The following is a 15,393-nucleotide window of genomic DNA, read 5'->3' as shown; positions in this document are numbered from 1 at the left end:
AGAGAGAACACATGCACAGAGAGAGAGAGAGAGAGAGAGAGATTTTCCACCCTTCCTTCTTTACTTATAGGTGATAATTCGGTCTCACACTGAAAACCTCTTTAAGCACTAGTTTAAGCACTAGGACTTGTTTTACTTTCATTATTTAGAAATATTTCAAAATTATACATCTTCCTGTCTTCTTCAATAACGTATACCTGGCTTCATTTAACCTTTCTCTCTGCAACTGAAGATTATGAAAAAATTATTCTGAGGGGAGCCACAGAGTGAAAATACTCAAGTGATTTGGATGGTGGTAACAATCAAGATAATGATAATGAGGGTAACTAACCATTACTAGTGCTTGCTACACGCTAAGGACACCACACGTGTTAACTTAGCAAGCTCTTACCATAACTGTAAAAAACTGTTATTATTATTATCCCTATTTTACACATGAAAATACAGAGACATAGAGTAAATATAACTTGTTAAGAATCATGTAACTAAAAAGTGATGCAACTAGAATATGAATCCAAGCAAACTCATTCCAGAGATAAACCACAAAATCACAATGCTTCTACAGTGCATGTAGAAAGAAGTCAGGTTAGTGAGGTGGCCTGATAATTATGAAAAATCATTTTTATACTATGTGTGAGTGAATTATAGCTGGGGGCAAGTGTGGAAGCAAGGAGGAAGCCTGTTAAAAAAGAGGGGGCTGTAAGAAACATAAATCGGACACCCTTGATTTTTTGGCTTGGACAATCTGGTGTGCAGTAGTGCTTTTAATAAATAGGATGAAAGGAGAGGGACAGTTTGGAAGGAAAAACTAACACAAGAGTAATATAATAACCAACCTACAAATCCCAGCCAAGAGATTAACTATAATTTGTTATATATAGCATGATGCAAATGTCCTAATAATATTAATATACAAACAGGATAAAAAATGTGACTGGAGTAAGAAATAACACATAAGACAGCATTAAGAAAGAGGAAAAGAAAGCTAATAAGTCAACTTACAAAGATATAAATGAGTGTTTCTATTATCTTTTTGGATCAATTTAGAAGGAATGTCATAGTGAAGTCTTCTCTAAGCACCATTATTACATAATCCCTCGGTCTCTTATTTTTGTAAAATACCTAAGAAAAAATAAGTGTTTCTGATAGCTCACTGAGTATCTAAGTCGGCCTTGCACCCTTTTCTGTTTCTATTTTTAGCCTTTGCAACTTTGTTCTACTTCACGTATACATGTATTTTAAAGTTGTTCTGAAATCATTTCACTGTTCATTTCAAGAAGACATTAGTGCAACACATTTACGGCTGGGAACACTGGAATCAGGTGATGGTGACACATCATCTTCCAGCTCTTAACTCTGTTATAGTTTTATAAAACATTATGAAATTTTAAAGGATCCTGAAAAAGCCTGCCAAGCCACGAGTGCCTTTTGTTTTTCTGTCCCCTCAGGAAGCATCTGTTCGTAGTGAAGCTGGTGGCTACTCTATTTTGTGCATACTGAGAGCAGGATCATCACCACTACCTTTTCTTCCACTCATCTTCCCCTCAGGACTTCAAAATAGACTATTAGGATAAGATGGAAACAAAGCTTCAAAGTTCATTAATTTGAAATAAGACTTGTGCATCTTTCCTTCAACCATATCAGATACAATATTCTGGGGTTAATCCTCAAAAAATATTTTAAATATTGCTACATTATTCATTTTCTTTTCCAGTTGAAGATTATCTTCAAATATGGAAACTATTTAATGAAGATATAATTTATCAAAATAAGTTTGACTTCCCTCCTGAGCTTGATCAGCTAGCAGGCACTAATAGCAGAAAAGCGCACAGCTTAAACCACCAGTTGTGAAAGCTCCCCTTTTCAACATCTTAGGCAGATGCTGCTACTGACACACGCAATGGGTGTAAGAAGAAACCAAGAAAGGGGAAAACAAAAAAGAGCCTAACATGTTTAACATGCAGCTGAGATACCACTCTGCAGTCTACAGATCAGCTGCAACACAGAATGAACAGAAACTAAGGCCTCAGCTAACCAACGATACTGTAATCTTTCTTCTTGAGTATGGCCAAAAGAAAATATTTGTTTCATTTATTGTATGCAAAACCTAAAAATTATTCTATTTTCCCAATGAACCTAAAGAAAAATATAAAATGTTCCCATGTCAGAGTCTGTAGCCTTCTGAACAAAGTTTGATGACCCACAAATGCTAATTTCATAGCAAATGCTACTAGGCAGATCTTCTGACATACAGAAATTCAAAACCTCCTGTACTAACTAGATAAAACTTCGCAGTAATGAGGTAGAGACAGAAAAACTTGGTTAAAAAAAAAATTTGTCTCACCTTCTAACAAATATTTCATGCTTTGAGTAGTCAATGAATACAAAGGCACTATGGTCAGGACAGGCAGGAAAGAGCCATGTACACTTACACACGCACTTTCAGGGAACAGCTATGAGAGCTCTAGGATTTTATTTTGTCCTGATTATACTGACACATGATTAAGAAGAAATTTCATATTCAGCACATAAGCAGTTTTTCTTTTTACATAATTGAAAACTAGTTTGCTGCTATACCTACTGAATGACAATTGAAAGACAATACTAACCATATAAAATGAATAAAATATGTGTAGAATATTGGAAGGAAAAGTAAGCTTCCTGAAAAAAAGACTTCAGTATATATGATTAGTCTAAAAGAAAATCCAACCTTTGAATTCAAATAGCATAACAAAGACAAAAATGAATCTATAAGCAGAAAGATAGAAAAGTGGAAAGCTTTTGCACATAAAAATGTTGTTTTCAGTATCTTTTCTCAAACAGATTTCTCAAACACAGACTCAAGAATAGTGTACCATAAAAAGCAGTGCTAAGTATGACAAAAGCCAACTTCATTATGATAAAGTATTTTGCAAATTACAATCCATAGGCTAGAGAAGAAAAATTTAACATGCTTAACTCATGATTTTAATTTCTAGAAATATGCTATTAACTTCAGCTAGATCATTAGTGGAAAAAAAATCGTTTTTTTCTAAGTCTGCAAAAAAAAAATAGGGAATATGTTTTAAAGGTAGACCATGTAACTATCCAAACTAGGGCACTTTTGAGACCATAAGGGGGCACTATTCACAGCAACAAGTATAAATCAGGACTATTTCAGATAAAACAAGATACATAACTACTCTATATAAAGGTGAGGAAATTTACAGATTCTGTTGTCGAGTTAAAATGTTTTTAGTTTCCAGGAATTACTGACATCAATTTGTTTGGCATCTTCTTTATGTTTGGAAGAAAATGATGTATGAAATTTGTGTAAGTGGCAGAATTAATGGGCCATATAGAAGAGGCTAAGCAACAACCCTCTGGCCCTCCAGCTAAAGAGGTGCTCTGGTTTTGCATTCCATAGTCGCAGTTATTTGGACTCTCCTTCAAGATCTGACAATTTCCTTGTAACTGACAGGAAAAAAGGCAGTTGGGGATCAAGATAGCTGGAAATAGTTAAAAGATATTAAACCTATTACCTAGCCAAATTATCAACCAACCACAGATCACTGTACCCTCTCTAAAAAATACTTTATCTTCAATTTTTAACCTACTAGAATTTCAAGAACTGCTTATAAGAAAGTCACATATCCAAGTTCATAAACAGCATTCTCACGCCATTTCTACACTACTAGTGAAGCATTATTCCATGATCTAATTTTCTTCATTGAATTTCCTATAATTTTCCTCACTGAATTATCAAGATAATAGTAATATAGTAAAATAAAAGCTAGAGCATTTACATTAAGTGCCACAAACTGTTGTTCTAAGCACATTGCAGATACACACACACACACACTCAATCATCACAAGAAGCCTGAAAGCTGTGATTATTGAAGTGGTTATTGAAGAGTGGAGGGTGTGAGTTCTGGAGCCAGAAGGCCTGGATTCCAATCCCAGCTTCACTAGCTGTAGCATCCTTGGGGTAAGTGACCTAAACTACCTGTGTCTCAGTGCTATCATCTGTAAAGTGAAGATAATAACTAACTCATAGGGTGAATGTGAGTCTTAAAACGATACACGTAAAGATCTTAGAACAGCTCGGCTCCTGAGTATCAGTAATGATCATTATCTTCATATCATATTTGCCTCAGATAAAGAAACTGAGGCAAATTTGTTAAACTACTTTTCTGGGGTCAGAAAGCTAGGAAGTGGCAAAGCCAAGATTCAGACCTATAGTCTGGGTCTGCAGTCCAGGCTCTTAATCACTGTTACACTGACTCCAAAGACATCTTGCCCATTGTTTCAAACCATCAATGGCAGGTTTCTCTGTATTCTGAAAAGAAATGTTTTAAGAACCATGCTATTGCCACAACCAAAGTACAAAGACATGAAGCACTCACTGCTACCCACATCTAAGTGACATTTAACACTGCAGGTCCTACCCCAAAACCTGGAGCCATTTCCAGCCCCCAGCTGCTCTAGAGACAGGGATTATGGTTTCATACCCAAAACTGCCCTAGATATTCCAACCAGTGGGTCTCAAAGATCTTCTGAAAACTCAGAACATGTCAGTGCTGGCAAGTACAGAAATAGATCAGAGGAGAGTCTAGCCCCCTTCCTACACTGTTTCTCCTTCAACAGCAAATTCTAATGGAGGCAGGCTTTGCTGTTCCTTTACTTCATTTCTGATAGAATATTTTATTCAGAAAGAATTCAAAGGCAATGAAAGATCACCTTACCTTTTTAAAAATTTTTCCATTTGGTTGTAATTCATCTTCCTCATTTAAAACTTCACGAGTTCCCAAGAGTCTTTTGTTCTTAAATTTGTTTTTTGCATATGTAAAAACTTTATCTAGAGTGTCACATCCAGGGTATAATACTGAAGCCAAACCATCCAAACTATTAACAGATCTGTATGCAGAATCAGGTTTTGAATTTACTGGCTTTGCTTTAATTTGGTTTGATTTTTCTTGTCTTGACTCAGAGAAAAAGTAAAATGGAATGTATGTTAAAACAGTATAAAGCGATATTAGAAAATGTATAAAATATAAAAGAATAGGGTTGATGGTATGTTTCAGCTTCATGGTAGATGGTTTTGAAGACACGTGGTTATTCATCTCAAAAAGTAGAATTAACGGACTTCAGCAAGACTCTAGAAGGAAGAAAAAGAAAGGCGTTAGTTCAAAATCATTTTAAAATAACTTTTTAATAAAAGTTACATAGGTAAATGAAGATTTTTTTTTTCTACCAGGCAGCAGCTACTATACTGGTCCCTACAATGTCTTGATATTTCTAAGAGACTCGTTTGTACAATAGCTATTAACAAAAGAATTACAAGTTTCCACAACAGACTGTGAACAGGTGGCCATTCCAACCAAAACCTCAAGTATCCACAAACATTTCCCAGCAGTAAAAAGGGAGCAAGTCAGAAAAGGGTTTGGGGGGAGACCAAAAATTTACCCATTTCCTGTGCTTTATCATCTCACTGCATTAGGGATGGCAAACACTTTACAAATATGACATATTCATCCTCTCTCTCAGCCCCAGCAGCCATCTGCCAAACAATCACTGCATTCCTTCCCTGTGAGCCACATTTGCATTCTAGTCAGCAACAAGCAACTGGGGTTTGCAAACACAAAAAAAAATCATTTTCCACAATGGCTCTAGATGGAGGGAATTTGGTTTTTGCCATAAAGGTCATGGGGAGACATTAAAGCTTTCTGTACGGAGTATAGCAAAATGAAAACAAATGGTCTTGCTACATCCAGAACATCAGAGTTGCAAAGAATGAACATATCCTAACAACCCAGGAGAAAGATGCTATCCAACTAAGTACTCTCTTTAAAATTTAATTTTGCATATTTGTTTTTGAATTAAAAATAATGTAATAGCCAGACATGGTGGCTCATGCCTGTGATCCCAACACTTCGGGAGGCCAAGGCAGGAGGATTGCTTGAGTCCAGGAGCTCAAGACCAGCCTGTAAAACATGGTGAAACCTCGTCTCTACAAAAAAGAGAAAAATGAGCAAGGTGTGGTGGTACACACTTGCAGTCCCAGCTACTCGGGAAACTGAGGCGGGAGGATCACCTCAGTCAGGGGAGATCGAGACTGCAATGAGCTGTGATCATGCCGCTGCACTCCAGCTTGGGCAACAAAGCAAGACCCTGTCTCAAAAGGTAAAATAAAATAAAATAACATAAGCCAGGCGCATTGGCACATGAGGCTGAGGCAGGAGGACTATTTGAGCCCTTACCACCCCTGAATAATCCTTTTCAAAATCTCAGCTAGGACCTAGCAAGATGGCAGAAGCTGAAGACCATGTCACAGCTACCTCCCTAACTGCTGCTGGCAGCAAAGGATTTATGGAGGACTCCCCAAAACAACCACTCAAGACCCTCCTTATTCCACTGCAGTTTCCCTGGGGACAGAGGATCCTTTGGCAACACCAAGAAAAAAACTGACATCCTACTACTAAAGGCTGTGGGAGACGTTCCTATTAGAAAAACAAAGAAGTAGGCAATAGAGTGAACTGGAACCATCCAAAGACTCCTTGACTTCATCAAAAAAGTTCCTTAAACTTGCAGCCTCAGTTGTTTGTTTATATGAATCAGGCTTTTGCTCTTTCCGTGGACCAGGAATTTGGAAGCTTCTATGAGTGTTTCGGAAGTGATGGTAAACTAGTTCTACGTTACTGCAAATCTCAAGCATGGGAATGAACCACAGAAAAAAACAACTTGCAACTTAAAATGAATTTTCACAGAGGAAATAACTGAAAAGTTTTGATGCTTGCAGCAAGAGACTTAATAGATATGACCTATTCAGTATGTGTCTACTATGACCTATGTTTATGCCTAAGAAAACATCCACAGCATGAATAAACTCACAAAAATGTGATTTTTACGAATATATAAATCATCATAAAAGACTGACATGAGTGTATACACACCATTCCCATCCATTACTATTATAATTGCCACAGATCTGCCTCCAAGGTTGAAATGGAGACTAAGACTATATAAAGTGAGCAGTGGCTCACGCCTGTAATCTCAGCACTTTGGGAAGCCGAGGTGGGTGGATCACGAGGTCAAGAGTTCGAGACCATCCTGGTCAACATGGTGAAACCCCGTCTCTACTAAAAATACAAAAAATTAGCTGGGCATGGTGGTGCGTGCCTGTAATCCCAGCTACTCAGGAGGCTGAGGGAGGAGAATTGAACTCAGGAGGCAGAGGTTGCGGTGAGCCGAGATCACGCCATTGCACTCCAGCCTGGGTAACAAGCGCGAAACTCCGTCTCAAAAAAAAAAAAAAAAAAACTATATAAACTTCATTACCAGTTCTCAAAATGACCAGAATTGTTTTAATGGTAAAAGCTTATTAAAAGGCTTTTTTTTTTTTTAAACCTATTCAGGGAACTTCAGTTTGTTTGGGATACGGGATGTTTACACTTACACCTATTGTGTTACCTTCTTGTAAAATAGTCACATTGAGCAGCAGATTAAATACCTTAAATAGTCCAGTAGAGGGCAGCGCTGCTGGCAAGAAAGGGTTTTACATCTTTGCCGCGTAGTAATAGGAGAAAAGACTATTTTTGTTAATTTTTCGCTAATATCTAGCCAGGAGAGGAAGCATGTTGGACAAACTGGAAGGCTATTTTAGAGACTATACATAGTTTAATTATTTTATTGGGATACAGAAAAAAAAATTATAAATTCTGGACAAATGACTCACATGACTTTTTTCAGTCCTATCATTTAATAATGCTTGAGTTCCAATCACGTAACTATGGTGTTGCTCTGTCACTTATTTATATAGTATCGAAAGCACTCGATAATCCCAGCAACATCTTTGAGTGTTTCACAATGCATTTTCCAACCTGAAAGCACTCAGTAATTGAAAAACAGGCTGGCACAGGGGCTCACACCTGTAATCCCAGGACTTTGGGAGGACAGGGAAAATAATAGATCACTTGAGCTCAGGAGTTCAAGACCAGCCAGGGAAACATGACAAAACCCTGTCTCTACAAAAACTACAAAAAGTAGCCAGGTATGGTGGCACACACCTTCAGTCACAGCTACTCAAGAGGCTGAAGTGGGAGAATGGCTTGAGTCCAGGAAGCGAAAATTACAGGGAGTCGAGATCATGCACTCCAGCCTGGGCAACAAAGCCAGACCTTATCTAAAAAAGGAAAAAAAAAAAAAGAAAAGATAAGATAAAATCAGCCTTCGATTTTATGTGTATTTCATGCCATGACTAAAATAGTACCATTTTTACTGATGCGGTTAGGCTGGTAATTTCCTAAAGTGTGATTTAAGCTTTTTTTCTTCTGTGTTATATCTGTAATACCATACTGATAGAGGCTGGAGGCAGACAAATGCCTAGGCAGATAGGGAAGAGTCCTCAGTGAACTTCACCTTCAAGCCTAAAACCTAAAGGCTGAAAGATCAGACTGCTGTTCCAAGATGCTGTTCCGTGACCCAGAGAGAGAAAGTCTGCCCCGGTGTGCCCACCGGGATGGAGCCACCAGGAATTTCTGCCTTATACATGGGAGGAATCTGGACTCTTCAGCTCCTGTGTGGTGGTCCTGGTATTCCATTTGTGAGATGGAAACCTGCTTGCAGGACTCCTCTCTTTGCTGAGAGCTTTCTTTTGCTTAATAAATTCCGCCTTCCTCCACCTTCAATGTATTCACACGTCTAATTTTTTTTCTGGTCATGACACAAGAACCTGGACTTAGATGAATTAAGGAACAAAATCCTGCATATTTTTTAAAGAGCATTACCATAAATTGAATGGCACATACAAACAAGATATCTAAGGTATGTACTAGAATTCCAAGCATTTACTTTCAAAGGTAATGGTATGCATGATATGATTTTATTGAAGGATTTGAGCTGTATTTTAATCCCTTAAATGCCAGACTGCAATTTATGGCTACAGGGATCTGCCATACATTAGCATTATGGGATGCTAAGTAACAACTAACTTTATAGTGATGAAATCACTGTCTAGTTCTCATTTTCTACCCAAACCGGTGAATTTTTGAGTCCCCTTACACCAATGTCCTCATGTAATTAATATAGCTAACAGCACTAGAATAATACTGACAAGTTGAATTATGTAACATTGTCTAATAAAAAATAACTATCTTATATTGAAAGCCGGAAAGTGTATCAAGTTAAATAAGTTAGATATGAAAAGACTTATCTAATTTTATCCACTTTGTTTACTTAAGTATTATTTATTTAAAGGTATGTATTTAACAAGTAGCAAAAATACATTAAATTTGGGTATTGTGTTTACCACTGAGGTTTCAGATGACAGAATATTTGGTACCTCAACAGTACCTGAGTTTGAATTTGTAGCATCAACTTAATTATTCTTTTTGACCTAAATAACTAGTTCATTAAATCTGAGGTTAGCTTAAAAAGAATCTCAGCTGTATAAAAGCTGGCTTTTATGGAGAAATAAGTAAGCTGATTTTAAAATTCACATGGATATTAAAAGTACCCAGAACAGTCAAACAATCTTGAAAAAAGAACGAACTTGGGTGACTTACATGTCTTAATTTTAAAATTTGCTACAAAGCAACAGTAATTAAGACAGTGTGGTACTGGCAAAAGGACAGACATATAGATCAATGGCCCCAATAAGAGTCCAGAAATAAATCCTTATATTATGGACAACTGAATTTCAACGGGGTAGTGAGAGAATTTAAGGGGGAAAGAATGGTCTTTTCAACAAATGGTACTGAAATAACAAGTAAGTAAAAGAAAGAAGTTGTAACCCTTCCTTACACTGTAGAAAAAGTTAACTCAAATGGATCATACACCTAAAGATAAGTATTAAACAGCAAGTGTAAATGGTGCTTCAGGAAGTGTACAGTAAAAGACAGAGGGTAGTTCTAGCATTTTCTGCGACATCTTCTTGGACCAAATGGCAATTTTTTTGTGATCTTAAAAAGCTAAGGACAAGTGAGGATGGGGTGGGGGAGTGGGAGTAGGGATGGAACTTTAGAAGTGATGGCACCGCACAGGCTGACCAAGCACCAAAATGAGTAAATGTTCAAGAAACAAAAAGCAAACCAGGAGAGCAGGGAGGGGAGGAGACAAAGTTGAACTGTCCTGCCCTTTGAAAAGAACTTAGTTTGCATTCTAATGTATACAAATACAAGTTTAGGAAATAACTGTAAGTAGAAGACAATGTGAAGGCAGCAGAAACTAGAGGCAAAGAAATTAGATTAAAAACAGTGAAAATATCTCTTTACCCTTCTCAAACAAGAGGCTAAGGTGGTGTGACACAGGGCCAGCAGCTTCCAAAGGTGGCAAAGGTTGCAGCTGTTGCCCCAGTCCTTCCCAATAACTAATTCTGTCTCTGAATACAAAACAGAATTGAGTCATGAATTAGAGCTGCAACAATACAAGGAGAGAAAATGATATTGGTGCCTTCCACCAAGGGAGAAATACAAGCAGTGAAATAGGTGGTCAGTGGTTGGATGGCCAGCAGAAAGAAAATAAACAATTTTGAAAACACAGGTTTAAGGTTCCTGTGAGTCATCCAAATATACATAAACAGTGAAACTTAAGAGAGGCCAGAGCTAGAAGCACACATTTTGGAGCCATAAAGAGAAGAAGAATGTCCAAACAGAACACACAGGAAATCTACAAGATCAAGTTGAAGGACAGTTAACGTTGAAAAGAAACCAATCCACAGGGCCGAGAAGCGGGGAGGACCACTGAGGAAAGCAATAAAGGAGAAACTGGAGAAGACAGTGTTGCGAAAGCCAAGGGAGGGGAAAGCCCCAGAGCAAGTCTTCAAGGGTGTCAACTGCAGCCCAGTGATACCAGCCACATTCAATTAAGCCTTTTAATTTTTCTAAAATGTTCAAGATAAATTAAGTAAAGTAACAAATTTGGACAACTGCATCTTATTTGCTAGGTGGCTATAAAAAAATCTTGAGAACTAGTCATACTTTATGTTGCTACACCTTAGAATGAGTATTACTGCCAGAGGTGTTCGAACCAGAGCGACTCCATCTTGAGTGAGGGACAGGAAAATGAGGCTGGGCTACATTTCCAGAAAATTAGGCATTCCTAGCTTCCAGGTATTTACAGTTAAGGGAACAAATTAATATTTTAAAAACAGACCCAGACTTGAGAGTGTCCAGCTATCCCAATATCTGGAGAACAAGGGCATTCCTAATTTTGCTTTAAAGATAATATCGATTCTTGCAAAATATAGTAATTAAGAAAATTATTCCTTTCTCACAAACCCTTGCAGCAGACCACATCTCTCTGTATATGTGGATGCTGTACGTAGGGTGCGAGCATTCCTCCTCTTACCGTCAGGAACGTCCTACTCTGTCTATGAATAACTGTTCTTTCACCACTTTATGTTCTTAATAAACTTCTTCTACTGTGCACTATGGACTCGCTCTGAATTCTTTCTTGCGCGAGATCCAAGAACCCTCCCTTGCACTCTAGGTCAGGACCCCTGCCCTATAACATTATCTTTCAACAGTAAACTTGAACAGCTAAATCTGTCAGTCTTTTCTTCCATAGCTTCTAGGTTTCCAACCTAGTTTTAAAAGCCCTGAGCTATCCAAAGGTAAACTATTGGTCTCCTATATTTTTTCTAGTGTTTGACTAATTTTTACATCTAGATCTTTAAGTCAACAAAGTTTATTTTTCTACATTGCATAAGGGTAAAAGCTAAATTCTTTCCTCTCAGATGAACTGCCTAAACCATTTTTAAATAAGCCACTCTTATCCCAAATAAACAAAATGTCCTCTTCATTAATAATTTCTCATTCACACTTGGATGTGTTTCTAAACACCATTCTACTCCTGCCATGTATATGCCTACTGCTTTGCTAATACCCTTTTATACCAAATATAAATTTACAGCCATGTTTCTTAAATGTGGCCCATGGGTCAATCATAGCAGAATTACCTTAGAGAGTATTTAAAATAAAGGTTCCTCAGTATGCCTCCCTATCCTCCTTACTGCTTCAATACCTAAAAATTGAAAACCCTTATAGCAGATTCATTTTTAAATTGCAACCATGTAGGGTTTTTGTACACTAATGCTTAAGAACTACTGCTTTAAATACCTGGTAAGACCTTCACTATCCATATTTTTCAAAATTCTCTTGTCAATACTTATATTTATTCTCCTACATAAATCCAGAGGATTTACCATTTCTGTATGGTGAAACACAACTTTAAAAGAATCAAACGGAAAACAAGTGTCATGGAAAAAATGCTGACAAAATATACAAAGAGCTCCTGTAAATTAAAATAAAGTCAAGCAACACAAGGAAAATGGCCACAGAGTATGAATAGGGAAGCCAAAAAAGAGGAAATAAAAGAGGAAGCCTGGGAATTAAACACCAGATTTGACAATGTGAAGGTTTCCATTGACCTCAAACTTGAAAAGAGCTTAAGTATTAGGAACCTAAGCTCAACTGAAGAGGGTTCAAGAAAGGATAGAAAGAGAGTAGAAAGAGCTCTAAAGAACAGAGTAATGATCACAGGCCAGGACAAAAGAGATTCTTTTGTTTTAAACATAAATAGTAGAGCTTGTCTGCAGACTGATGGCTATGATCCAGGAGAGGAAAGAAAAGTATTATGCAGAAGAGAGCCACACCCTGGAGGAGGAGAGAGGGTGGAGGGAACAGGAACACAGATGTATGGGTGGATAGTAGTAACAGAAGCTTGTAGAAGATTTTCTTCTGCATGCTTCTATTTTCTAAGAGTAATAAGAAGCAAAATCATTGGATGGAAGGGAGGCAGAAAAGAAGGTATCAGAAAATTAAGGAGAAAGAAAGTATAAAATAGTCATCTAGAAGAGTGGGAGAATGAATGGTCATGGAAGAAGAGTAGCAAAGGCAGACTGGAGTATGAAACAGTAAGACCACAGAATTAGAAGGACAATGAAATCACTAAGAATCATGACAGAGTAGTGTCAGGGTCACAGGAAGACATATTCAACTATTTAAGGATTTGGGGAGGGGTAGCCAACTGTAACTAGTAATAGTATAGTCTGAAGATAAAACAGAGGACACACAAACTTGGAGGGCTTGGCACTATTGTTTCAGAGGCAAAAAACGAAAACAAAAAATGATCTAAAGATTCGTTAATCAAAGAATATCTGAAAAACATATATACCAATTGAACAGACTATCATGCAGCCATTAAAAACAAGCTATATGTGCATGCATTGACCTTGAAAAACTTCTATGATACCTTGCCAACTGAGAAGAATGTGTCGTATACATGGGTATGCCTGACTTTATGCATGACTATAGGAAAAGATATAGACAAGTCAAGGTTTTTAAGAAATTATCCCTAAATATTCAAATGCAGGTCAAAGTCCATTCATCATTCACTGTGAAGAATTTAACAACTCCCAACTTCACTAAACTCTCAAAATGCTAATTAAAATTACAAGACAAATTAAGTTTAACAGCACTAAAAGAAAATGACTTATTACTACTTACACAATGAAAGATGAGCAAACAAAATCTTGAAACATAAAACTGTATGACAAACAACTAGGTTCAAACACTTGAACTGTGTTTTTAAAATGTTCTATGTAATGTCAGTTGCATTATGTCAAAGAGTTATTTACATCTTATATTTTAATTAGCAGGTTTTTTTTTTTTTTTGAGACGGAGTTTCACTCTTGTTACCCGGGCTGGAGTGCAATAGCGCGATCTCGGCTCACCGCAACCTCTGCCTCCTGGGTTCAGGCAATTCTCCTGCCTCAGCCTCCTGAGTAGCTGGGATTACAGGCACGCACCACCATGCCCAGCTAATTTTTGTATTTTTAGCAGAGACGGGGTTTCACCATGCTGACCAGGATGGTCTCGATCTCTTGACCTCGTAATCCACCCGCCTCGGCCTCCCAAAGAACAGTTTTTTTTTAAATTATAATCATCAAGTATAAGGAAGATCTCTTCCCTCTATTATTTGAGAGGAAGAACACAGGTGACTTGGAAAGAGTGGAGGAAGAGGAGGCCAGACAGGATTTTGTGTCATCCAAATCTCGTGTTATGAACCAACTGGACGTAAAGTAATGGGCTTAACCACCACCTAGGAAATCACTTTCAAATGATACACTTCCAAAGGGTATGAAGTGGATGTTAAAATAAAATTTTATGTTAAAAATTGCTACTAAGGAATATTATTAATGTCATACTCAAATGCTCTGTATCAACTCCCAATTTTTCAAAATAAAAATTGTAACAAATGCTCATATGAAAGCCTCCTGCCAGGAATAGTAGCTCAGGTCTGTAGTCCCAGATACAAAGGAGGCTGAGGTGAGAGGATCTCCTGAGCCCAGAGGCTGAGGCTGTGGTGTGCCGTGATCACACCAAAGCAGTCCAGCCTGAGTGACAGAGCAAGGCTCTGTGAAAAGACAGACAGAAAGAAGCCCTGTGAGAAAGAACAACCCTCTGAGAAGAAAAGGGGATGGGAAGGGATTGAGAGGGGAGAGAAGAAAAGGGAAGTTAAAGGAGGGGGAAAGGGAGGAGGGGAGGAGAGAAAAGAATAGAAAAGAGAGAAGAAAAAGAGAAAAGAAGAAAAGAGAGAAGGAAGAAAAGCTTCCATCAGAGATGATGTGTTTTCATAAGAGAAAAACAGGGAAAAAGTAGGTTGCCAAAGGGATCACTTTCAGATTAATATATCAAACGGTCCTACCTGCTTAGATCTGCGATTTCAAGAATCTCTTTGGTGCAGGAGAGATACAACATGGTACCTCAACTCAAAATTGGCAGACCTGTGAAAGTAACCTCCACAAAGCTGGTGGACTGAACAAAGAAAATGGGAGTCACTCTCAGAACCTAAGACATGTACAATGTCTACAGGAGGGAAGAAGTCAACAATGAATGCTATTATATTCACTCTCTACTAATACAGCAAGCAGACATTATGTGCCCCCTCCACGTCTACCGCCATCATGAAAAGGGACCTAAAAGCTCAACCTGTAGAGCAGGGAAGGAGCCTCAACACTTAGAAATGTTCCCACAAAGTCAAAGGCAGCAGAGGATGAGAACAGGAAAAGAGAGGCCAGAAGAGGATAAAATACTGCAGATGGGTCATCTTGATATGCCACAATTACTTCTCGGTTAATCCTGCCCACCACTCAATCTGATTTCCTCCTCTGTATTTTTCTTTCAGCCTACACACCCAAACAGGCACCCATACTATACAACTGTTCATATCTGCAAATAACAATAATAATATGGCTTAGCATTTTATCTCTAATTAAGTATAAATGAGTGGCTTGCACAGTGCTGGACATCAAGGAATCCGTATTTGCTAGCACAAAATGTGCTGCAATTTTTCACGAAGACTGCAATAAAAGGGAAACAATTCTGAGTGCAGGTAAACAATCACAGTGAAGGG

General features: G+C 37.8%; 1 protein-coding gene across 3 annotated transcripts in view; it reads right to left on the bottom strand.

Annotated features, from left to right (window-relative positions):
- The window catches only part of ACSL3 (acyl-CoA synthetase long chain family member 3), a 75,384-nt gene that overhangs the window by 30,096 nt on the left and 29,895 nt on the right, over window positions 1–15,393 (bottom strand). Inside the window, exons 3-4 of one of the 3 annotated variants that reach the window (XM_078328688.1) lie at window positions 15,276–15,340; window positions 4,725–5,137 (exon numbers count right to left, since the gene is read on the bottom strand). In XM_078328688.1, the coding sequence (XP_078184814.1) occupies window positions 4,725–5,102 (378 nt within the window). In that variant the 5' untranslated portion in view covers window positions 5,103–5,137; window positions 15,276–15,340. Of the gene's footprint in view, window positions 1–4,724; window positions 5,138–8,045; window positions 8,162–15,275; window positions 15,341–15,393 lie in introns of all 3 variants that reach the window. The other 2 variants (XM_078328686.1, XM_008999571.5) reach the window with 2 other exon arrangements.

The sequence above is a fragment of the Callithrix jacchus genome, chromosome 6, assembly GCF_049354715.1.
Source record: "Callithrix jacchus isolate 240 chromosome 6, calJac240_pri, whole genome shotgun sequence".
NCBI lineage: Eukaryota > Metazoa > Chordata > Mammalia > Primates > Cebidae > Callithrix > Callithrix jacchus.
The sequence above is the reverse complement of the archived record's forward strand: the minus strand, read 5'-3'. Positions and strand labels throughout refer to the sequence as shown.